This window comes from Aethina tumida, chromosome 1 (assembly GCF_024364675.1).
Source record: "Aethina tumida isolate Nest 87 chromosome 1, icAetTumi1.1, whole genome shotgun sequence".
Taxonomy (NCBI): domain Eukaryota; kingdom Metazoa; phylum Arthropoda; class Insecta; order Coleoptera; family Nitidulidae; genus Aethina; species Aethina tumida.
The window spans coordinates 39,538,269-39,565,873 of record NC_065435.1 but is presented as its reverse complement, the minus strand read 5'-3'; the positions used below and the strand labels follow the sequence as shown (position 1 = coordinate 39,565,873).

Below are 27,605 nucleotides of genomic sequence, written 5' to 3'. Positions count from 1 at the left end.
CTTTGTTAACATATCCAGTCTTAACTTTTGGACAATGAAACATTTGCTTTGGTAACTTATAGACTAATGATTGTAATGAAGTAAAACTGTTTTTGATCTGATAACTGTTAAGAACGAATATACAATTTCATGTTCTTGATAAAAGTGAAACTTATTAAAGATATTTAAATTGAGGTAACTATTAAAAGATTTACAACTTTGAACTTTTTAGCATTGAAAAATTAATTTACACTCTTTGGAACCCCTCTCTGACCCAATAAAAAAAAAAAAACTCTTTGGAACATTATGAACATGAGGATATAAAGAAGTAAGACATTTTTTCGACCTTGTAACTGTTAAATATAATTATACAATTTAATATTCTTCATACAACTGAGACTAAATGACTGAGTAAGAAAGAAATTTTGTAAGGTGTTTTAACAGTTTGAAGATTGTAGTTTAAACAAGTTATTTTTCTAAAATATAATTTTTATGAAGACATTTAGAATGAGGTATATATTGAAGATTTAGAAAAAATTGAAATAACTTAAATAAAGAGATAAAATGAGATCATAATTTTGAAGTTTTAAATGTTGAAATACTAATTTTCACTTTTTGGCATATTTTGAATGAATGATTGTAAAGAAATAAACAACCTTTTTTGACTTTGTAAATATTAAGTACAATTATACAATTTGATATTCTTCATAAATCTGAAATTTAATAAGTGAGTAAGAAAGAAACTTTTAGAAGTATTTTCACGAAGTGTATTAATTTCAATGTTATGTCATTGAGAATGTTTTAACAGTTTGAAGGAAAGTTTTAAGAAATTATTTTGACAAAATAAAAGTTTTATAAGCTATAAAATGAAATAAAGAGAAAAATGAGTAAAATCCAACAAACAAATTGTAGGATAATTTATTTCTCAATGTCCCTAAATTTTTCAGATCTTAACTTTAAACTTTTAAGCATTGAAAAATTAAGTTTCATTTTTTGGAACATTTTAAACGAATGGCTGTAAAGAAATAAAACCTTTTTTGACCTTGTAACTATTAAGTACAATTATATAATTTCATATTCTTCATAAATCTGAAACTTGAGTGAGTGAGAAAGAAACTTTGAGAATTATTTTTACAAAGTGTTTTAATTTTAATGTTATATTTTAACAGTTTGATGAAAAGTTTTAGTAAGTTATTTTATCAAAATAAAAATTTTATGAAGATATTTAAATTGAGATGACTACTAAGGGATTTACAAGAAATTATAACAACTTAAACGAAGAGATAAATGAGTAAAATCAAACAAACCGATTGTAAGCTAATTTCTTTGTCAATATTCCTAAATGTTTCAGATCTTTGGTGAAGCTTCAACAGTTTCAAGACAAGTTGTTTTATTGAAATACAATTTTTATTAAGTCAAGTAACCATTGAGGGATTTACAAGAAGTTGAAACTGCTGAAACAAATTGTAGATTAACTTCTTTGTCCAGATTCAAGGATCGAAAAGTTAATTTTCACTTTTTAGGACACTGTAAACGAGAGGTTTTAAAGAAACAAAAAAACTTCGTCGGACCTTGTAACTGTAATTCAATATTCCCGACCAAAACTGAAACTCAATCAGTGCGTAGGAAAGCCAACGTTAAGCCCGACGTTTTTTAGGACCTTTTAACAGTTCGTAAACCGCACGATGCGACGTTTTTCCCAGTATGAGTTTGATAAAAATGCGTGCGGAGTTGTTGGCGAGCGTACAAAACAGCATCACATACCGTTCGCCGCATACCGTGGTCGCAGCCATTAAACGCACAATTAGAACGGACAGAACAAGTCCCCGGACAATGATCGTGGCCGGGCACGACAGCATTTTATCACACTATCGGCCCGTCCAATCGTCCGTAATTTTTTCGACGCGACCAATTGCACATTGTACGCAGCCGGACGCATAAACGGTGCAATCGAATCCGTACGGCCGTGTTTTTCTCCGGTCCGGGGGCATTTTATGGGCCCGATTGCAAAACAAGAATGAGGAAAGCGATGCGTCCGTGGCGCCAACGTCGGACACCGGACAGTCGGACTTGTGCGTACGTTGCCTTTCGACGATCCATCATTATCCCTGAATCGCCGTTTGCCCGTCCTGCCTCTTTTTTTCTCCTTCTCCTCCTTCTTCTCCTTCTTTCATTATTTACGCCTTTTTATTTTTATTATTTATTTATTTATTTATTTATTTATTTTTTTTCGTTCCGTTCCTCTCCATCCGCGAGATGCCATGAGAAAGTACGGCTAAATATAGATTTTATGCCAGTAATAAAGCCCGTATTTTTAGCTTGGGTCAATTGCGTTTTACGTGCCACCGCGAGTCGAGATAACAGGTCTTCTGGTCGTGGTGGTGCTTATTGAAATGCGCCATCGACGTCTCAATTTTATTTCGACCGGCTATCTAATCGCAATCGTGCTGGTTTCGTCGGTGTTGTGGCCTTGCCTAATCGGGGTAGATCCGTTTAGATAAAATCGGCACAGACCAAAACCAGACGTTGTCCATTTAATAGGGTCAATGTCCAAAAATATTCCGCGGCCCACCTTTTCGAATTTTAAAAGGATTTCAATTAATTATACTGTCTATACCTAATTGTTTCTATAGCTTTGTTTTATAACAATTACTTAATTATATGTTTTTTTCTTGTTTCACTTTAACGCTGCATAATTCTATGACATTTTAATTAATTATTAAGTTAATTCAAGGATCATTTAAATACTGATTTAATAACAAACACATGCATTTATACTTAAGTTATAACATTTATTTGAATAAAATAAAAATTCAACATTTGAACATTTGTGGTTCTTTTTAAGTTTTAAATTTATTATACAGGGTGATTCCATTTTAATAGGAATTTATATTAAATTTTGTTTTAATTTGTTCAACTAAAATACCTGTACCATCAACAATTGTAACATTAAAAAGCTCATTCTTGTGATACAGGTTATCAAAAAAGTATCCAATTAAGCGTCATAATTAATGTTCCAAAATATTATATAGGGTGTTATTTTCGCTTACTTATTTTCTTATTTAAATGCCTTAACTTTCATATTTCAAATGGAACCACCTTTCTATATATTAGTAAAAAAAGAATAAAATTCTGCATCGAATAGTGTGAAAATTCTGTGGTCATTCCATTTAAAATAAGAAAGTTATTGACATTTAAAATAGACAAATAAACGGAAATGCCAAACATGTATACTATTTCGAATATCAGTCACTGTCAATAACTCTAATTTTAAATTATAAATTTAAATTTATAATTTAATAAATTTAAATTTTCAAATTTAAAATTTAAAAATTGAAAATTTAGTAAATATAACTTTTAAAATTAAAATTTAAAACTTTAAAATTTAAAAAATTAAATAAATATAAATTTTAAAATTTAAAATTTCAAAATTTAAAACTTAAAATTTAACAAATTTTAAAGATACTCTTTTGTTAACGTGTGTATCAATAATCAACTTTCAACATTACAATAGTTAGTAGTAATACATATATTTTGATTTAGTCACTTTATGTGAAAAAATTTTAAAAAATTGAATATTTCAAAAACAAATGAAGATTAATTCTTTAGAAACTTAGTTAGGTGAATCACTGTAGCCTATTTAAGATAGAAATACTTCAATAACTTTTATTTGTTACTGAATTTTAATGAGAAATTGCTCAAAAACCAATGTTTATAGAAAATCAAGAAAAACTTATCTTTATTGGGAAGCGTTTATAACAGAAATAAAAATAAATAGGTCACTAAATTTCGTATATTTCTAAATGGTTATAAACTAAATTTCATTGCATATTAATAAGTTTCATCACATTATTCTAATGAATTTACATCTAATCAAACTAAAACATCAAATGGTGATTATAGAATTTTTTTTCACAACCAATTCATTATTCAATAATGGATTAACTTATTATCTGATGTGTTTACGAATTTTCTATAATTTGATACATGATTTTCTTGATTAGAAGGAACCAAATTATAAGAGAAATGATATTTTTAAATTTTATTAACACTGTATAACATAAATATATCATATTTGGTCAAGTTTATAAACAGTGTCATCAAACAAAATCATCTGATAGTAATTTAAAGTCTTATTTTTGTCCATCAATAAGTTTAGTGTATGTTATATTTTAATGATTTACTTGATCAGAAGAAACAAATTTCTAAAATAATAAGAGAAACACTGTATATATAATAAATATATCATGTTTGGTCAAGTTTATAAATAGTGTTAGTTAAACTTTAAACTAATTTAAACAAAGCGTGTTTTATCACATTTTATGAAACAAAGTAATGGTCCAAATCAACGAAATTGATATTAATAACATGGAAAATTTGTTTTTTATTTAGGTAATAATTTACACTTAACTTTAGAATCAATATTAATAAAACTGCTGACGTCCAATATATGTCATTTAATTACAGTTTTTAATTATATTTTTCCATTACGATCAAACGCAGCAATAAACAAATCAACAATGCAAAAATAATTATTATTAGAAAATTGATTTATTTGTGTATTTTATAATGCAGTGGAAAATTTCAATTCAATTAAAAATCTCAAAGACAATCAAGTGCAATTAGAGGCACATCATAAAGATGAAAATTGTTCCCATAAATGTTCATTAAAACAATACATCAATTTTAATTTTAATGGCCGCTGTTTCGATTTCGTGTGTCCAATTAGTAAATTCGTAATATTCTCACACGTATCAAAAAAAAAAAAAAACAAAAACAACAAAAACCTAAGACTAATTAGAACCGTTCCGAACACTTACGGCTGATAAAGCACTTCGGACACGTGACAGTCGACGCTGAGCTTCCTCCTGTTCCTCGACCACGCCTCCCACTGTTTCCTCAGCCTCCGCTCAGTGTTCTTGGAGTTGAGGTGCTTCTTGAGGAACCTCTGGAACTGGCTGCCGCCCTCCTGTTCCTCGCACTCCGAACAGCTGCTGTTCGAGCCGACGCTACTCTTCCGACTGTTCCTGCTGCTGTCGCACCAGGAGGACTTTCTGCTCTCCGGCGTCGAGGCGGTGGTGATGCTCGACTTGCGGCTCTCCGGCGTCGAGGGGGTCGTGAGGCTCGACTTGCGACTCTCGAAGCCGCTGGACGAGGAGGAGGACTTGCGATCGGTCAGACTGCTCTTGCGACTGTCCGTCGGCGAGGATATTTCGGTGGTGGAGTGTCGCCTAGAGGGAGGCGATCTGTTTATGAACAGGTTATCGTTGTTCTGTTGCTTGAGCCACCTTATCACATGCTCAGTCCTGTCCTCCACGCAGTCCAAGGAGAACGAGAACTCGTTGCAGTTCTCGTAGAGCTTCTCCTCCTTGGGTATGTAGCCCAGTTTCCTTGTTCTCTGCGGCTTGACCTCCTCGTCCGGTATTTTCTCTATGGCATTCACGATCTCGTCGTCTAACGTGTCCTTGCTGTACTTGCAATACTTCTTGAGCAACCTCAAGACGATTTCGTCGTTCACATTTGGCGATTTGTCAGTCTTCTTGGGATCAGTCTCTGTCTTCAATAAATTATCGTTATTAAATAAGTTATTCCTATCTAGGGACCTAAGTTCGGGCATGGACGGCCTGCGGGGCTGTTCCACGATCTTGTCCTCCGGGATCTGTCCCAAACTGACCTTCCTTTCGGACGCGTCCTTAATTAAACTATCAGTCAAACATATCACATTATCATTGCTGCACTTAAAATCTAAATCGGACACGTTGGACTGCCTGAGCAGCTGTTCCCTGTGCTTGTCGGTCAGTTCGGCGAAGCCATTCTCCTGCAGGATCAGCTGCTTGTTGGCGACGCGCTGCAGGAACTCGGAGACGGCCGTCCAGTGGGCCTGGGTGAGGACGCCGTGCAGCCGGATCGACGACAGCTGCAGCGGGATCCATTTGTCGTCTTTGAAGCACCAAACTACACCGCCGCCTACGTTGACCATAATTCTAGGCAAGTCATTAATACCGCTTGGCACGCTTTGGGAACGCTTGAATAGTCACCAAGCTGGAAAAACGTCACTAATTTTTAATATTGCACGTGTGCACGGCCAATTCGATTTCCCACTCGGTAAGCTCATCGGTGATTTTCTAACGCGCATATAAATTGGTGGAGATCACGTCGCCACTTAATTCATACGAGACGTTCCCTAAAACGTATTTGCGAAATCTATCGGAATTAGCATTAATTTGCGTATCATCATTCAGTTAAAAATCCTTGCTGAAATTACATAATGCACGTTGTACATGTTATAATTGCGAAACGAAAATGTAATACCCACTTGTGAATATTTAACGGCGTCAATATAATCGAAATTATACAGGGTGTTCCGTAAGTAAAGCAAAATATTTTAGGAGTCATAATCGTAGGTAAAGTTTTCCAAAAACTATATTTATAATGTCTATGATTCCACTAAATATATTATAACGAAAATATGAAATCTATCATAACATGAGGCATTTTCTAATCTACAACAATTTTTCAGCGGCATTTTTTTGTGGGTCCAAACATTTTTAAAGAAAAATGTGGTTATACAATTTTATTAAAAAAATTAAAGGAACGTTCATAACTAAGTAGATAAACAGAATTATTTTTTGGTAATTTTATAGAAAAATATCTACATATAAAAATAATAAAAAATTTCTTCTAACTAAAAAGATATTTTTAAATAAAGATTTTATTAAAAAAATATTCAAATTTATTGTTTTTAGAAAAAAGAATACAATTATAAATAAGTAAATAAATAAAATTAATTCAATTTTTTAATAATTTTATAGAAAAAAAAATTTAACACATATAAAAAACATTTATAAGTCGGTAAATTAATAAAATGAATTTGATTTTTTTAGTAACTATATATTTTATAGAAATTTACGTACATAAGGAAAATAATAATCATTTTCTTCCAACATAAGGAATATTTTTAAATAAGTTTTTATTAAAATAATTTTAAAATTTATTTTTTAAGAAAAAAGAAGACACTTAAATAAGTAAATAAATAAGTTTAATCAAATTTTTTGATAATTGTATATTTTACAGAAAATTATGTACATAATAAAAATAATAAAAATGAAGATAATTTTTAAATAAAAATAAAGGTTATTTTTAAACAAAATTTTATTAAAAAATTCTTGAATTTTATTTTTCAATATAAAAAAATACCTAAAAATAAGTAATTAATAAAATGAATTGGATTGTTTTAGTAATTTTATATTTTATAGGAATACAAAAATTCCTGAATTATTAAAAAAAAAAAAAAAAAAAAATTATAAATCAGTAAATTAATAAAATGAATTTGGTTTTTTGGTAATTGTTTATTTTATAGAAATTTACGTACATAAGGAAAATAATCATTTTCTTCCAACATAAAGAATATTTTTAAATAAAAAATAAGTAATTAATAAAATGAATTGGATTGTTTTTGTAATTAAATCATTTTCTTCCAACATAAAGAATATTTTTAAATAAGATTTTGTACAAACAAGTAAATTAACAGAATTAATTAAAATTTTTTAATAATTGTATATTTTACAGAAAATTATGTACATAAGAATAAAAATGTTTACTAAGAAATTCTCGAATTTTATTTTTCAACATAAAAAACATTTATCAGTAACAATGTGAATTTCATTTTTTTTTTTTTTTTTGGAAATTGTATATTTTATAAAAATTATTGAATTTTATATTTCAACAAAAAGAAAACATTTGTGAATAAATAAATAATTAAATTTTTTGATAATTGAAGAAAATTATGTACATAAGAAGAAAAATAAGAAAAATTTTAAAATTTAAAAATAAATAAAAATATTAAGATTTCCACAAACTCAACATTCTGACAGCTCAGGAAATTTCGAAGAAAATTCTCAATTTGGGACATATATCTATGAAACTTTTTTAAATTTTCAAATTTCAAATTTTTTACTTTACTTTTAAAACATTTTTTACTTAAGACTCTTCAAAAAACAAGACGACATACAGACAAATATTTCTTATTTTTGTCGTGAAAACCATAAGTCGGTGGAAAAAATCAAGAGATCAGATTTACTCAGATATGAATGAGAATTATAAAAATAATTAGTATAAATTCAGATAATTTTTTGAACAATTTACCACTCTGTAAATCCATGAATCGCCCCCTTAAATATAAACACTTTGTGTATCGCAATGCAATAATTAGCAAGCAAACAAACAACCATAATTATAAACGGTTTTGAAACGGTCTCAAAAAAAGCAAAGGTCACCCAATGATTATTTAGCGGCAAAAATCAATTTCCGCATAGATTTTATTATCAATTATTCAAGTATCTGATATTAAAAGCTCTTTTCCTTGTAACGCCTGTCTTTGCCGTTTAATACCAAGCACAATCATTGAATTTTTTCCACATTCTAGAAACTGGAATTGTGTGTAATGTAATATATCGAAATGTCTCGCCGTTTTACCCATACACACATGCACGACCGTACATTTTATCAAACGACTGCCAAGAATCCAGTTGCAGTTATCAATTTCGTGGCGTCGGGGGGGCTTTGTAAAAGTTGCCTAAATTTCATAAAACAAATTTATATCAGGCAATCGCAGGCATGCAGCTTTCTCTCCGCCACTTTATTGTTATTTCTCGAATCCGTTTTATTTTGCCTGATGGCTTCCACTTTGCGCACACATTTTGACGTTGTTATCACCTCGCGTTCGCATGATTTATACGTCCAGCACAACACAGTTATACCGTTTTATTGGACGGATTGTGTGCATCGGAGTTTACGTTCAACAATAACAATTAACTTGTGGCCGCGCAAAAATAATGGAAACAACAATAATAATGGTGATAATGGTGGATTTTGAGTGACCAGCGACGTGTTACACAAAAGCCGCAGCCCGTTGTTGGTTGTATCATTCGCAACTCCGTCTCGGATATTTATGTCGGTTAAATTGAGATTAATTACGCGAGTACCGTTGCGCACTCTAGACAGCCTCAAAGGATATATTTACTTATATGGAGTTCTAAATTTAGTTTTTATTTCTTCTTCATTTCCAACCGGCCAATGCACGTTCTAGATTGATGGCGAAATAATATCCTAGTCTAACAGTATAGCGATTAAAAACTTTCGAATGCCATACCGGTTTTTTTTTTGGATCTCACAAGAATCCGTTTAGAGACGAAAATTGGTTGGCTGTGTCCAATACGGGAGATGGATCTCTTCGTTTTTACAACTGCGCTAATTGTTTTGAAAATTCCTGTAAATTTTGTCGCTTTTATGTAATGTTAATGACATACCTTAAACACCGACAAATTTTGAAATGTACTTTAATATAAGGATTCAATTGAATTTATCTTTCAACATAAAAAAGAAGATTTTATTAAGAATTTTTTCTATTTTAGGTATATTTTATAAAAATTTCCAACACAAAATATATTTTTAAACAAGATTTTATTAAAAAAATACTTGTAATTTTTTTCAACAAAAAAAAGCATTTATAAATAAGTAAATTAATAAAATTACTTCTATTTTTTTGTACTAATATATTTACATAGAAATTTACAAACTAAATATGTTCTTCCAACATACAGAATAGTTTTGAATAAGATTTTATTAAAAAATTCTTGAATTCTATCTTTCAACAAAAAGAAAACATTTATCAATAAGTAAACTAATAAAATAAATTCGATTTTTTTGATAATTATATATATTACAGAAATGTATGTACATAAGACAACAATTTTCTTCCAACATAAAAATATTTATTTATAAGATTTTATAAAAAACTTATAAATAAGTAAACAAAATAAAAAGAATTCAGATTGTTTTTGGTAACTGTATATTTTACAAAAAATTTTGATTTTTATTTTTTTACAAAAAGAAAACATAAATAAGTAAAAAATAAAATAAATTCAATTTTTTTGGTCATTGTAATTTAAATAAGACTATATACAATTTTTTTTTAATCTTAATTAAAAAACTTATAAATAAGTAAATAAATAAAATGAATTCAGTTTTTTTGGTAACTGTATATATATTTAACAAAAATGTATGTACAAATATAAAATTTTTCTTCCAGCATAAAAATAGTTTTAAGGGTTTTTAAAAAATCTCTTAAATTTTATCTTTCAAGAAAAAGAAAACATTTGTAATTAATGTAATTAAAATTAATAAAATACACTTAATTTTTTTTTTTTTTTGGTAAGTGTATACTATTTATTATTATTTATGTGGATTAACAACAACAATTAAATAAGATTTTATTAAGGAAATAAAAACAAACGGAATTTATATAATTATATTACATAATTAAAAAATAAAATTTACCTTTCAACATAAAGAAAAAGTAACTAGAAAAATAAATTCATTTTTCAGATTTTATAAAAAATATATTACTATTAATATATTGCTAATAAATTCTGGAATTCATGTTTAAACTTTATATTATACAAAAGAAACTTTTAATAACATTTTTTAATTTAGATAAGCTTTAAAATATTTATATATTCACCTAATGTTTTCATTAGTCTCACACCAGCATAATACTTTGAAAAAGAAATTTTGTTTTTATAAGTTTGAAAGAAAATTAAAACCACAACATTACTTGTTACTTATTTTTCATAAGAACAAATTAATTCAGTAGAAATTCAATTAATAAATTAAAATTCCTCCTTAAGCACAGATAGAATAATTAGAAAAAAATACGTTTCTAAGTAGCAACCTAATTCTACTGAAACAGTCATACGGATTAGTTAAATTACGATTATTCATCGATAATTTCGTAATTACACGCATTAATTGATACATTCTGGCAACTTGGATTGCGTCAATTCGATTTTCCTGTTATATAAAAAAAAATAACACAAGAACCGAAGGTTCCAGAGTTCATATTAATCTACTGAAAGTAAAAAAAAAAAATTATATAAAAAAAGGTCAAAGTGGTAACGCACACGAGCCGTCTAAAATCTAAAAAGTGAAATGAAATATCACTGTCAAAGGTACCAACGACCTTGCAATTTTTTCTGTCCCGTTTTCCAACCAACGCCTTTTTTTTACAACAATACACTCCTGCATTGAATTACAATGCGAAATCAGCGCGCGGGTCTCTCTTTCCCCAAATGCCACCGTGGGACGAACTCGACGTTCGAGTGGAGCGTTACAAATCGAAGTTGACGCAAAAAAAAAACACATAAAAAAATTCTGATTAATTTCGCCAAACTATTGATAACAAGTTTATTTTTTTTTCATGAGGGACTAAATTAACAAATTTATCGAACATAGACAAAATATATTGAGAAAGAAGTTTAATAACAACAATTTTATAGAAAGTTAACAAAAACTTCTTGTGAACAAATTAAAATCACAGTTATTAAGGTTGTTCTTTCAAATCTATCTGAAATGGACAAAATATCTTGAGAAAAAAACAATTTTTGAAGCAAATTTATAAACAAATTTATCTAAAATCTACAAAAAATTGTCTAAAAGGAAGTTTTATAACAACAATTTTATAGAAAGTTAACAAAAACTTCTTATAAACATATAAAAATAAGTCCAATCACACAATTTTATAGAAAGTTAACAAAAACTTTTTATAAACATATAAAAATAAGTCCAATCACAGTTATCAACGTTGTTTTTTCAAATCTATCTGAAATGGATAAAAAATCTTGAAAAGAAAATAATTTTTGAAACAAATTTATAAACAAATTTATCTAAAATTTACAAAAAATTATCTAAAAGAAAGTTTTATAACAACAATTTTATAGAAAGTTAACAAAAACCTCTTGTAAACAAATTAAAATAAGCCCAATTACAATTAATAACGTTGTTTTTCAAATCTATTTGAAATCGACGAAATATCTTGAGGAAAAAAATATTTTTTGATGCAAATTTATATACAGATTTATCAAAAATTTACAAAAAATTGTCTACAAGAAAAAATTATAACAACAATTTTATAGAAAGTTAACAAAAATTTCTTGTAAACAAATTAAAATAAGTCCAGTCACAGTTATCAACGTTGTTTTTTCAAATATATCTGAAATGGACGAAATATCTTGAGAAAAAAATAATTTTTGAAGCAAATTTATGATTTATCCAAAATTTAAAAAAAATTCTCTAAATGAAAGTTTTATAACAACAATTTTATAGAATGTCAACAAAAACTTTGTATAAAAAAATTAAGATAAATCCAATCACAGTTATCAACGTTATTTTGCCAAATCTATCGAAAGTGGACAAAATATCTTGATAAAAAAAATAATTTTTAAAGCAAATTTATAAACATATTTATCTGAAATTTTACAGAAAGTCAAAAACTTCATGTAAAAAATGAAGATAAATCCAATGGACAAAATATCTTGGAAAAAAAATAATTTTTTAACCAATTTTATAAACAATTTTATATGAAATTACCAAGAAATTATTTAAAAAGAGGATTTTGTAACAATAATTTTATAAAAAGTTAACAAAAACTTTGTGTAAAAAAATTAAGATAAATCCAGTCACAGTTATCACCATTCTTTTGCCAAATATATCAAAAGTGGACAAAATATCTTGAGAAAAAAATAATTTTTGATGCAAATATATTTGAAATCAACAAGACATTGTTTAAAAAGAAGTTTTATAGCAACAATTTTATAGAAAGTTAATAAAAACTTCGCATAGAGAAAATTAAGATAAATCCAATCGGAGTTTTTTGTCAAATCGATGGAAAATAGGAAAAAATATTGTTAAAAATAATTATCCATGCAAATATAAAAAGATATTTTAAACAATTCTGTGTCAATCAACTTTATGTAAAATTAATGAACATTGTGTAGAAACACATCCGCAATCTTAATTATTGGTAGAGTTGTTTCGCCAAATTCATAGCAAGTTTAAAAAAAAAAAAAATCCACTCCATCTTCGGAGATGTAAATCAATTGCTTACGCACCAAAACGTCAGACGACGCATCCATTTGCATCCGAAGTGAAAATTTTAATTAAGGAAACGAGCCTTGTTCGTTCGCATCGTACAAACCGCCGTGGCGTCCTTCTAATGGTGTCGCACGGAGAGTAAAAAAGAAACGAACGAAACGATCTGGTCCGCAGGCCGATCGATTTTTTCCCGTCCCACAGTGGTACCTTGACAACAGCGTGGATTAGCATACAATATATGAATCTGCGATGTTTTCGAGTATTAGTCACTATTGACGGGTTCTGCGGGTCCGCATTGACTTTTTGACCGGTTGGCATTTTGAATTTTTCCCCGACTTCCGTGAAAGGCGTACGGCTCCTCTTACGCCGATAATTGTTAATCGATTTGGCGTTAATCATAATGGCCGAAACGATAGTATTATCGTTCGTGCGATTAAATGTTTTATTCATACACACATTTGTTATTAGCGTGAGTCAATATGGTTAATTGCCCGTACGTATAATTTCATATTACGAATTTGGATTTATGGGTGTTTTGTATTGGTAGAAGTCGTCGTAAATGTACTGATAATATTATTGTTGAACGCCACCCTAAACAATTTCTAATTAATTTGCCTTACTCAACTTGACTAACGATTTGTTGTTGTACTTTTGTTTGACATGTAAATGAGTTCTTATATTTAGAAATATCCAGAATTTACCTCAACATAAAATATTAAATTTATGCAAATAAGTAAAAATATAAATTAAATTTAAATTGTTTGTATATTTTATAAATATATTATTGGTTTTGTCCTTTTAACATTCATAAAACATGCATAAATAAGTAAATAGGTACGAGGATATTGATGTCTTTTAAATTTACAAAAATTTTAAATGCATTAGCAGGAAATTCATTATAAATCAAATAAGTTAAAAATTTTCTTAGTTTAACATAATTTTTTAACAACAAATTAAATTTATAATAGAAATAAATAAATAAAATAATTTCTTTAAAGTTTTAAAAAAGTCCTTTATGTATTTACTACTTTTACTACTTTATGAAATAGTTTAAAAATTTGTTTATTTTATAAGAATTTCATGTACATTATCAAGAAAATTTGAAATTTATTTTTCATCATAAATATTAATATTCAGAAACAACAAATCACTTAAAATAATTTTAAATTTTTGGAGATTTATAAACTTTAGAAGGTAACTGTTGAATTTTTATTCAACATAAACATTTAAATATAAGTGGATAAATAAAATAACTTTAATATGTTGTAGATTTTAAAAGAAATTTTACATACAATACAAATTCTAGAATTTATCTTTCAACATAAAGGTAAGATTTAGAAACAAGATTAAAAATTAAAAATTTTAAATTTTTAAAGATTTTCTAAAAATTACTAAATAATTCGTGACAAACAATTTTCAATATAATATAAATATAATATTTAAACATAAGTGAATAAATAAAATAACTGTAAAATTTCGTAGTTTTTATGACAAATTTTACATAAAATATCAAAGAACTCTAAAATTTATCTTTCAACATAAAGATATCGTTCAGGAATAAGAAAAGTGAAAGAAATTATTTGAAATTTTCAGAGATCTTGTAAAAATTAGTAAGTAATTCTTGAATTTTATACATAAATATAGCATTTAAAGATAAGTCAATAAATAAAATAAATTTAAACATTTTGTAATTTTATAAAAAATTCTGCATAAAATATCAAAAAATTCTTGAATTTATCTTTCAACATAAAGATTCCATCCAGAAATAAGAAAAGTAAAACAAATAATTTGAAATTTTTAGAGATTTTGTAAACATTAGTAACCAATTCTTGAATTTTTGATTCACCATAAATAAGTTAAATAAATAAAATTTTGTAGATTTTATAAGAAATTCTACAAAAAATTCTAGAATTTATCTTTCAACATAAAGATAACATTCAGAAATAAGAAAACTAAAGAAACACTGCATATACAAATATGTACATACAATTTTTTACTTACCTAAAAAAAGTTTTTTTGAAGGATAAGAATCTTAAAAAAGTGCCAATCACAGAAAAAAAATAAATAAAAGAGTTATTACTTATATTGAAAAATTGAATACTTAAATATTTTTTTGGTCTGGAAATACTCGTAACAGTCAAAACTAACCAATTTAGAACAAATACAGGGTATTCCAAGTATTAGTTCTAAATTATTAAATCAATAAATAAACAAATTATTTCGAGATTAACAGAATTAATAAATTTTGTAACCTAAATTCTTGTGGATTTTTTTTCGATATTCCATGTTACTAACAAAATCCTAAATTTTAGGATTGCGTAATACAATTAAAAATTTAAATAATTGTATAAAAAACAATATTTAAAAGTTGTTTTCAAATCAATTTCCCAAGCAATATATAACATGTACCTGAATTTCAAAATATTGATAATTTTCTATAACAAAAAATGTCCGAATTTGTCATTGAAATACTTTAGAAAAGAAACTTTGTCCAATTAGATTTCGAAATATCATAATCAAAAGATTTACTCAACTGAAATTTAACAACTAAACAAACGTCCATTAAAATAGAACAAATAATTTAAAAAATATAGTAATTATTTAGTGGCTAAATTGAAATGAGGCAATTTAATACATTTGTTAAATTATGATTGCTTTTAATTCCATAAATACACATATTAATTGACGTTTTAAAGACTGGAAATTTTTACCAATAAATAAGTCATTTGAAGACATTCAGGAAGAGGTTTAATTTACCATTATTAAACGCAGCCATTGAACCAATACAATACAATACAAACTTCAGACAAAGTTCCTTTTAAATTTCAACAAATTTCTCCGCATCGCGATGAAAGAGCAAAAATAATGAGAAAAAAAAAACCCGTCCGAAAAGTCCGAAGAGCTTACACAGCGGAAACCACCTCGTGCCGCATTACATAACAAATCAAATCAGGCCATTAGCCGAACTGAAAATCTCAAAACAAATAAAAGCGACCTAGAAAACGGCCGAACGGCCAACGGGGGTACCTTCAAAGCGAAATCCGCACAGAGACAAAACACGACACTCCTCAAGTCAGCCAGTCGAACCACGGAACCAACAAAATCAAAATAAAAAATAATAATAATACACTGGGGCAGCCCGAAAGCACCGCGATAACAGAACCGACGGACGGACGGACGGACAAATGGTACGGAGTTGTCGCGGGATACGATGCACACGGTTCACGGCGTGAGCGCGATTTGAAGAAACGTCAATGCTGGGTACCAGCGAACGCAACAACTGAGAACGCACGACCGATTGTCGGATTGTTGTGGTGTGGTGGTGCTGGTTATGCTGCCGGCTGCAATTGTCCGAGCGGTGCCAGCCACACACACGCTACCGTGATTTGGAGAGGATCGTGCCGACGGTTCGGGTTCGCAACGTCGACGATGGCGATGGCGATGGCGATGACGGTGACGAACCAGCACACACGAACGGTTCCAGCGATACGTTGCGTTTGGGTTTTTCGTTCGGCCACCTAGATGTTTACCAAACGCATCTCGAGTGGTACCACGTTTAATTGTTGTGTGGACAAGATAATTTTTTCCGTGTGGAGATTAAAAATTTATTTTTAAGTAGTTTTCGATAATCCTATTATTAGACAATCAATTTTGTTGAAAATTATCAAAGGGTACTAAAATTTTTGACAAGCACCAATTAAGAATAAATTAAAATTAGTTAATCGAAATTATTAAATGTTATCCAATATGATTATGATCCAAGAATTGAAACTTTATTCAATTAAACATGAAAATTTAACGAACATTAATTTAATATATAAAAATTATTATTAATAACATGAAATTTTTTTAACACTTAATATAAAAATATTTTTTAAAAATGCTAAACTTAACTTATTAAAACAAAAAAAAATTATTTCTTTATTATTTAATATAATAATACTTAATATAAAATTATTTTTGCAAAAAAATTAGTAAATTGTTAAAAATATAAATAATTATGGTATGTTTATTATAAAAAATGTTTAACAAAAAAACTTAAATATTTGTTTATTATTTAATGTAATATAAAATAATAACAATAAACATAAAATTATTTTTCTAAAATTTTGAACATAAAAATATTAAAACTAAAATGAATCAATGCAAAAAAAAATGTTAAAAATATAATATATTAATACATATTATAAAAAAATAAATTATAATTTTTAACAAAATAAAAACTTAAGAATTATTTTTTTAATATATAATATAATAATACTTAAAATAAAAATATTTTTTAAAAATTTTGAACATATTAAAATTAAGATGAATTTATGCAAAAAAATTGTAAAAAATATAATATATTAATATACATTATAAAAAAATAAATTATAATTTTTAACAAAAAAAACTTTTTTATTATTTAATATAATAATACTTAAATTTTTAATATGAAAACTAAAATGAATTGATGTAAAAAAGTAGTAAATTGTTAAAAACATAAATAGTTATATTTATTATAAAAAAATAATGTAGTTTTTAACAAAAAAAAAAATATTTTTTTTATTATTTAAACAGGAAAAGCTTAGGTGAACTTAAAAAAATAATAAAAATTATCAAAAAAATATAAATAATTAAACAAAACAAACAACTTTTAAGTAGAATTTTATATTAAAAAATAGTTTTTTTTTCTTTTATCAATTAATTGTAAAAAAATTTAACGAAAACAATTTTTTAGCATTTAGCACGAAATAATTATATTTATTTATTATTAAAACTACATTGCCCTTATTAAAAAAAATAAGTTATCAAAAAAAGTATCAATTATGTGAATAATATTAATTTTTTCTTTGTTTTTGACAAAATAAAAATTTAAAAATATTTTGAACAATGAATAATTATTAAAAACTAATAATAAAAATTAACAAAAAATTATAAATAATGTAATGTAATGTAAAAAAAAACACTTAAAATAGATTTTTATATAAAAAAAAATATTTTTTGTTTTATCAGTTAATTGTAAAAAAAATTAACGAAAACTTTTTTTAGCATTTAACTTAATAATAATTAAAAATATTTTGAGTACGAAATAATTATTTATTTAATTATTTTTAAAACTACAATGCCCTTATTAAAAAAATAAATAAATTATCAAAAAAGTATAAATTATGTAAATAACATAACAACCCTGTATATATACACTTAAATAAATGCCAAAGACAAAATTGATTTGGGACACCCTATACATTGTACACATTGGAACCGCACTGTTTGTTTATCTTTATTCGCTTGTTTGTAAACCGATCATTAAATTGGCAATTATTTATTATCTTGCGTTAATAATAGTTTGAACAACAATCTGTTCTGAGTCATTAATTAATTTTCGGTGTCGGGAAACAGCTTGCACAATGCACTGCAAGTTTCCTGCCAGGAATGGCGACTGTGATAAATATTTAAATCGGAATTATTTATATATGTAGTTGGTTTTATCTTTCGTTTTGAACTAATCGTTGAATATGTAATTAATGAAAATTCCTTTTTCATTATCATTATGGCATATACAATCTAACTTTGACGTAATTAATTTGTATTGTAATCAATATTTATAAGAATCAGTTCGATTTACTTTCACATTAGAAAAATATTTAAATAGTTTTTCATTCGATTGTTTCATGTGAAGAAGTGTTTCTTATTATTTTACACGTAATTCGTAATTTGAATGAAAAAAATCAAGAGATCACATGTGCTCAGAATTGGATGTGAATTGTAAAAATAATTTTTGTTACAAACAAAACAGTAGCGTACTGTCGATTCTTTACCAGGGTCTGTACTACCCTTTCAAGTCCGAAAGAAATAAGTAGAGTTGCTGAGACAACTAAGTAAGTCAGTCATTTTCTGTATTAATAAAAAATTAAAACAAACTGGTGTGGTGTGGTAGCCACAAAAAATACTCTCATCGTTAACTCAAATTAAAGCCATCCTGGGGGAAATGGAGGACTTACTGGGACTGTGAGAAGGGTTAGTGAATGGGGATTTGTTTAGCCAGGGACCTGTACAGAAAATCCTGCTTACTACTAACAATGTGAAGGCCCAATTTCAATTTACTCAGGATCATGACCACTTGAATACAGAACAATGGCGATGGGTAGTTGTTAGTGATGACTCTAAAGTTAATTTATTTAAAAATGGCTGTTTGGCTTGTGGTAGGTGTCCTACAGGGACTAGACTACACAAAACATTGTTATACCCATGGTGAAACTGTGTGGAATCCAAAATTGTGACGAATATATCATATATTCAGGAAATGGTCGACTCTATGTCTCGGAGATGTGCTTAAATTATACAGCAAAAATGATATTATACAAAATATAAATGACAAATTAAACGTTACTCATTTAGTTAACAAAAATTCCTTTCAAAACTAAAGCTTTTCAAGTTTAAAGCAATATTTATATCCAGGTCAATTAAGAAAAATGGATGTAAAATTATACAGTACAAAAAGTATTAGTTTTTAGATATTTAAAACAAGATTATTATTATATAAATTTATCTTTATACAGTTCATATTATGTGATGTAGTTATGGTCATAATATTTAACATTTTAAAGTTTCAATAATAATGAATATCACTGTACATGCATACGAAATTTTTTCTTTAGATAAACCTTACTTAACAGTATTGGCAGAAAGTAGAGAAACTTTAAAAATATATAAATTGTTACCACCCTGTATACGCAAATCTAATTAAAATTATTCCAATTATGAACACACTGTACACAAACATATCGATGAATATTTCTTCTAATAATTCTGTTAGTAACAAATCAAAAAACTAAATATATATAAAATTAAACTATAAAATAATTTTTTTATAGTTTAACTATATAATTGTTAAATTTATAGGACAAAAATTATTTGAATTTACTCTACTTTCTACCAATAGTGTATGAAACACCCCGTATAATTATTTGGTAGTTATTATTAAATTGTACACCCGCAACTGATATTTCCAAGGTTGAAATTAAGCCATTTAAAGAGCCTCAGGAAGGAAAAAGGGAGTCAAAAATTCCACCGCAAACTGGTGGTGGATGCGCCGCAAACAATTCCGGGTAGCCGTCCGCCTTACGCAAATCCAACGTCAGGTTTCCCCATTACGAAGAAGTGGTCCTCGCCAGCGGGACGTAGAGAGGCCTCGTGGCCGTCGTCGTCCCCGAGCGCTGGTGGGGCCGACAACGTGGCCAGATACAGTTGACGCATCCCAGATGAATTTTTTTTTTTTTATTCGTTTTTATTTTTATTTATTTCGTTTGATTAACCGCCGCGTCCATAACGTACCGGCGCACGGTCGCAAGGTAACTGGGCCCCGGCGGTCCTCGGCCGGAAAAATGTGTGTCACTTGGAAATTGACGTTTACTTTATTTTTTCGTCGGACGAGGGAGGCACGGCCCGTGCGGAATTGGAAGAAGGTGTCAAACAGGGAAAGTAGAACGCGCAGGGGCCGGGCGCACAAAAGGGGGACCCAAAAAGTACTCGAATAAAATAAAACAAATCCGATTCAATTTCGCATTTTGGCGCGTCGGTTTCGGTTAATTCGTTTGCTGGAGTTGAAGAGGTGGAGAGCGAGAGAGATCTTTTGAGAGGAGAAAAAAGGACGTTTCGACGGACGTGTCGTTTATTAAGATTCACAGAAACCGTGATGTACGACCTGGTTTAATGAAATTTTACGAGAATCGTTTTATGATAAAGGTTAAACCTTCGATTGCGGTGTCAAATGTCAGGAATAATTAATGATATTGTACATTGTCCGAAATGTAAAGGGGCTCCCAGGAACGGGTTCGTAATTAATATGAAAGCAAATTGAGTGGAAACGAAAACGATAATGATAAAAAATAAATAACAAAAAAAAAAAAAATATATATATATATATAAAAGAAAAATCTTTTCGTGCATGTACGATTTTAAAATGTACGACGTACAATAATCGTTTCGATGGCGATACCATAAAAAGTGGGTCAATCTGCATGAATATGTGTGTTTGTATTAACTGCACATTTAACTAATCGGAATCGGAATTCCGTTTTGAAATCCAGTTGCGAAAATAGCGGACCGAATTTCAAAATTATAATTTTGTATGTACGAACGAAAATGTACAGTTAAATTAACGACAAAGAAAGTGCTTTTTTGGAAATATTCCAACAAAATGAAATTTATTCCAAAAGTAATTTATGCAAAATACTCTTTTCATTTTGTAATGGGAAAATTGGTCAACTTCATCATTTTATGTATATTTCTTTTTGGTTAAAATAAACCAATTAATATTAAAATATTTGAAAAATTGAAATAAAATAAATTTTTAAATAGAAACTTTTTTATCATATTTTATGTTCTTCTTTTAACCAAAACCTTAATAAAGGGTTAAAAAATATTAAATATATTAATATTCAAAAACAATTCACTAAATTAATTTTTTTAACGATTTTTTGTGTGTAAAGTATTAATTTATTTAAAAATCTAAAAAAAATAAATATTTACTTCATCTTTTAATGAATAAAAAACAGTTGTTAAAAAATGTATAAATTATTTTGAAACACAAAAAATCGATTTTATTATTTTATATATATATATATATTTTGTTAAAATAAACCAATTAATATCTTAAATATATGTGTTAGAAAAATTGAAATAAAATTAAATTTTTATTAGAAACTTTTTTTATTATTATATATTTTTGTTTTTCTTTTGACCAAAACAATAATAAGTAGTTAATTAAATAATTATATATATTAATATTCAAAAATAATTCACTAAATTGATTTTTTATGTGTAAAGTAATATTAATTTATTCATATTTATATATATTTATTTGATTAAAATAAACCAATTAACATAAAAATATTTTAAATATATGTGTATTAGAAAAACTGAAATAAAATAAATTTTTGAATAGAAATCTTTTTAATATTATATATTTTTGGTTTTTCTTTTGAGCAAAACATTAATAAGTAGTTGAAAATATTAAATATTTTAATGATTTTTTATGTGGAAACTAATTGAATATAATAACAATTTATTCAAAAAACATAAGAAAATAAATAGTTAATTCATTTTCTAACAAAAAAAAACAGCTGTTAAATATGTATAAATTATTTTAAATCAGAAAAAAGTTGATTTAATCATTTTAAATATATTTTTTTCAAAATAAAATAATTTAGTCCTAAAATATTATAAAAATATAAATTTATATTAATATAGCTAAAAAAGTATATATACTAAAAAAATTCAGTAAAATTGATTTCTCATGTAAATATAAAAAATAAATTAAAACTGACAGAAATGTCATTACAAATTCTTAGAAATTCAATAAAATCGATCCTATATTTGGAACGGAATCCCCCAGGTTTTTTTCAAATGAATTTGTTAATATAACTTTGTTTGCGTCAATTTAAATATGCATTGTGTTAATTTAATTCGAGAAAACAAACATTTACTATAAACGCATCGAATTTCAGATTCGATAAATATTCATACGCAAAACGTTAGCGTGCTTTAATTACCAATAACAAAACACTCGGCAGCCAATTTCTGTAGCTCCGACGAGCGATTCAAAAGGAAAAAGTGAAATAACGCAAAGAAAAACGGTTCGCACAATAAAAATGTTGTAGTGAAGAGCATTGTGATCCGATCCGGACCGAGATTGTTGAACCCGCCGGTCCCGGCTCTTGTCCGCTGACTAAAAATAAAAATCGCAATAAGAATTCGAAAAAGAGCCAACACTACATCATCTCGATTCGAGATTTATTCGTGTGTTCTATCCGAGCACGCAACACGTGGGCGTAGCCGAACTTCAAATGGGAGTTGTTTGTGTTTTTCGACGACGACCGGTATGATGATTATGATTTTTTTTATTCTTTCGTCTCCTTTTTTTTTCTGCCCTCATCTTGCAGCACGAGAGATGGTACATTAAATAAACATCTATCAACACACAATGGCATTCTTTTTTACTGCGCCCGTCTGGTTTTACCGAATTCGATTTGGTGCTCGAAAAAATGGGTTTTTTTGTTGGTTGGGTTATTTTCAAAAAACTCTTACTTCTGCTTTGTCGCGGACTTATTGTTTGACCACAAGATTATCACCATTAAAATTTGGACCAGCTGGACTTTATTTTTATTATTGTTTCTATTTATTTTGTGTGAATTCAATCACAAATTGACAATAATTTTTTTTAAAACTATAGAAACAATGCCTTTTAACTCTTAAGATGTTTTGGTTAGAAAAAGAAAATATGTGTTAGATTTCAATTAATATATTTGTAGTATTTCAAATATATTCATTTTTAAATATGTTTAAAATATTTTAGGATTAAAGTATTGTATTTTAAGTTAAAAAAATATTTAAAATGATAAACTCGACTTTTTTCTGATTTAAAATAATTTATACATTTTTAACATTTTTTAACTGCTTTTCTTGTTAGAAAATGGAATAACTATTTATTTTCTTAAGTTTTTTAAATAAATTCATATTTCTTCCAAAGTTTTAATTTTTTAGGTTAATAAAATAATCAATTTTACAGAAAATTTTTAAGTATTCCAATAATTTTTTAATAAGAATCTTATGATAAAATTGATTTCATTGATTAATTTCAATTTGTTTTTCATATTTTCATATAAAAAATGTTAATGGTTTATTTAAAAAAAAATGGTAAAAAACAAATAATTTTGATTAATAAATACATTTTTTAACCGAAAATCTTAAGGAAAATAATTAAAAAAAATTATTCAAAAAAGAGTGACTTGGTCAATTTTTCAAATTTGTATTATTTCAAATATATTCATTTTCTAAATATTTTTAAAATATTTTAGGATTAAAGTATTGTATTTTAATTTAAAAAAAAAAAATATTTAAAATGATAAAATCGACTTTTTTCTGATTTAAAATAATTTATACATTTTTAACATTTTTTAACTGCTTTTCTTGTTAGAAAATGGAATAACTATAATATAACATAATGTTTAATGTTTTATTTTACAAAAAAAAAATAGTAGAAAACAAATAATTTTGATTAATAAATACATTTTTTAATCGAAAATCTTAAGGAAAATAATTAAAAAAATTATTCAAAAAAGAGTAACTAAATTTGTATTATTTCAAATATATTCATTTTCTAAATATTTTTAAAATATTTTAGGATTAAAGTATTGTATTTTAATTTAAAAAAAAAAAAATATTTAAAATGATAAAATCGACTTTTTTCTGATTTAAAATAATTTATACATTTTTAACATTTTTTAACTGCTTTTCTTGTTAGAAAATGGAAGAACTATAATATAACATAATGTTAAATGTTTTATTTTACAAAAAAATGGTAGAAAATAAATAATTTTGATTAATAAATACATTTTTTAATCGAAAATTTTAAGGAAAATAATTAAAAAAATTATTCAAAAAAGAGTAACTTGGTCAATTTTTGACAAATTCATTGAACCACAGAGACGTACTGCTGAGACCGTTTCCTGAATCGCCTCTCGTTTCCAAAACAAACAGTTTCACTGTCGATCGGAGTGTGTTGTTGCTGTTCGAGAGAACTAGAAAAAAATATTTGAAATTCTGGATACATTTGACTGTTTTGCTGCAGGAAGTGCGATCGTAACATAAACGTTGTTTGTTTGTTGCCGTTGTGAATTGCTTAAACAAGCATGTCGTTAATTAAATGAAAAATGTTCCTTGAAATATTATTATTAATTCGCATAAACGAAATATTTAACTTTCACTGAGACGTGAAAAATACTTTCCATTATACAAGATGGATGGACATAAATTTTGTAATAACCACTACCACAAACAAAAGTTTTCATCATGCAATTTCTATTAATGTGGGCCGTTAAGAAGTTTAATTATACACCATATTACGAGAGAAAAATCATTAATACAATTTTTTTGAATTGTCCAGTTTCGTTCGACCACGGCCTTGCATTATTTGCGATAAAAATGTACCGAAACCTTGTTTATATCACACTTGTAATAACGATTTTTTATGGGATTTCTGTTTGTACAAATTAAACAATAACCTTTATCGTTCGTTGACATGTAATAGTAATCGATATTTGCAATTTTAATAAGTTTCAGTGTCACTTGGTACAAATATAGTGTTAATTACGTATGGGTTCAATAAATGTCGATCTCCGTTTCCTAATTTTATAAGGGTGACATTGTGTTCACAATTTGAATAAATATTTGGTTTAGTGTTTAAAGGTAACTAAATGTTAATTAGGTGGATAATTGCGTAATAATGAAATGATATTTAGCTTAATTTACAAAACAAAAAACTGCCTAACACCAATTTATTGGACAATTTGCTGTCCAATTTGTTAATACCAATCTTTTGCTGCCACAGATTTTATTTATTAAATATTTTCTAAGATATTTCCTAAGAGATTTAATTCAAAATTGTTTTAGAAGTATATAAAATATTCCAATATTTTATACGTTTGTTTGTTTTTTTAAACACACACAGCCAGAGAAATGCCACATTCAAATATATTTTTATGTTTTATGCTATTATTTAACAATACACTTTAAATTATAAGAATTTATTGTTAGTGGGATTTATATTATTTTATTAAATAGCTCACTTTCAGTGGTAAAACAGGAACATTGCACTTCAGAAAAGAGGAAAATAATAATTAACAAAAAAATCAAGGTCTAAATATCCCTAAAAATGATTTACAATGTTATTTACAAACACCTATATTTGTTTAAAATTAACAAAATAACGGATTTAAGTATATAAAAATTTGATAACTTGTGATAAAGAACATTTTGAGGCCTTGCTGATATTCACAGTGATGTTTATACTTGAATAATAATCAAGTGACAATTATCAGTTGAAAATTATATCAAGGTGGATCAAAAATTGTTATATTTTCCCAAAATTTTACTGAAAAAGCTCCAAAAAAGCATTTGTTCAAAAAATTTTGAATTAAGAGCAACACCTCTTTAAATTAAAAAAAATAACAAATTTAATTATATAAAAATTTGATAATTAACTGATATTTATTATAAATTTAGAAAATTTGGAGTCCTGCTGATAATCACAGTGATATTTATACTTTAATAATTATCAAGTGACAATTATCAGTTAATAATTAGATCAAGGTGGATCAAGAATATTTATTTTTCTCCAAAATTCTATTAAAAAAGCTCCAAATAAAGTACTTCTTCAAAAAAATATGAGGAAACAAACCAACAGATTTAAATATCTAAAAATTTGATAATTATCTGATATTTATTATAAATATAGAAAATTTTAGAGCCCTGTTGATAATTACAATGATATTTATACTTGAATAATTATCAAGTGATAATTTTCAATTGATAATTATATTATATAACATATTTAAGTATATAAAAATTGAGAAAAAAGGTTTACACTGTTATTAACAAATATGAAATAAAGGTCACTAGAAAATACAGTAAGAAAACTCCAACTCCTTTGATAGACTCCTTTCTTGTCTTCTAGGCAAATAAACAAACGAATTGATTAAGTCATACAACATCAGTGTACTTAGTGGAATAATTAGATGTTGAATGAATGAACAAAACTTGAAGAAAAGAAGTCATTGCAATAAAAAACATATTCGTACAAGACTAAAGTTAACACAAAAATGTATGATATTAACAACGAGTTAAAGCAGAAGGTGCAGTTTAATGTATAAATAACTTTAATGTGATTTATGTCAGGGATGAAGTTTATTTAAATGAAATAAGGATTAAAGAAGAAACGTGTTTCACTTATAAATAAATTGAAACCTGTTTGAATATTTCAAATATTCTATTTTACCGAATTAAAATTTTGTTTTGGCAATTTTATGGCGTTTTATTTATAAATGTTACCTGTTTAAAAATTTATAAATAAAATTTTATGTAATTTATATTGGAAATAAAATCCACATAATGGTTAACGTTCTGTTGTTCGGCAACTAAATCAAGTAATTGCATAATAAAATAAAAACAATAGAAAATTAAAGGAAAAACGTGCAGTTTTATTACGAAAGAGTCGCAGGCCATTTAAAAAGTTTATGGTGGCGACAAAGTTTATTAAATTGTTAAACTTCTGGCCGAAGTCCGAAGTTGGTATCAGCATAAAGTTCCCTGGCATCGGCAATTCCTCCGAGATGACTGTCCAACTTTAATCCGGCAGCCACATAAATTGTGGAAAAGTTTGATTGGCAATAACTATTCGGTTACAAATAAAAAAATTACACACTTTCGCCTCGCGACGTTAATTAATAACTCCTGAGCGAATGTTCAACTGTTTGTTTTGCCGTAATACGGCATTAATTGCATTTCTAAATTTAGCAATAATCGTTTTTGAATATGGTTCATAAGTTCTAATTGTTGGGGAAAACACGTTTCGCGTTGTTCGTCTGGACAAGTTTTGCAATGATCGAATGGATGAGGATGTGACACGCCGAACATTTTTAGTGCCGTGTCAATGTTAAAACCGTTCGTTGGCATTAATTATTAATAACTTTTATCGGCCACCATTAACCTTATCTGCTACAAATTGATAATGTCGTCTTGTCGATAATGAAAAAAATATCGAAATAACGATTCAAATGCCCCCGCATTTCGCCATTGCAATCCGGGTAATAACATCGGATGCATTTACCATATTCACGGAAGTCGTCAATGTAACACATATTTTTGTTTTTATA

The 27,605-nt window shown here is 27.1% G+C and overlaps 1 protein-coding gene across 1 annotated transcript in view; it reads right to left on the bottom strand.

The window, feature by feature from the left end:
- LOC109607323 (tyrosine-protein kinase Src42A) overlaps positions 1 to 16,219 on the bottom strand; it is a 31,505-nt gene extending 15,286 nt beyond the window's left edge. The window contains exons 1-2 of the mRNA XM_049962070.1: positions 15,937 to 16,219; positions 4,800 to 6,021 (exon numbers count right to left, since the gene is read on the bottom strand). Of these exons, the coding sequence (XP_049818027.1) occupies positions 4,800 to 5,959 (1,160 nt within the window). The 5' untranslated portion in view covers positions 5,960 to 6,021; positions 15,937 to 16,219. The remainder of the gene's footprint in view (positions 1 to 4,799; positions 6,022 to 15,936) is intronic.
- Positions 16,220 to 27,605: the final 11,386 nt, after the last annotated feature.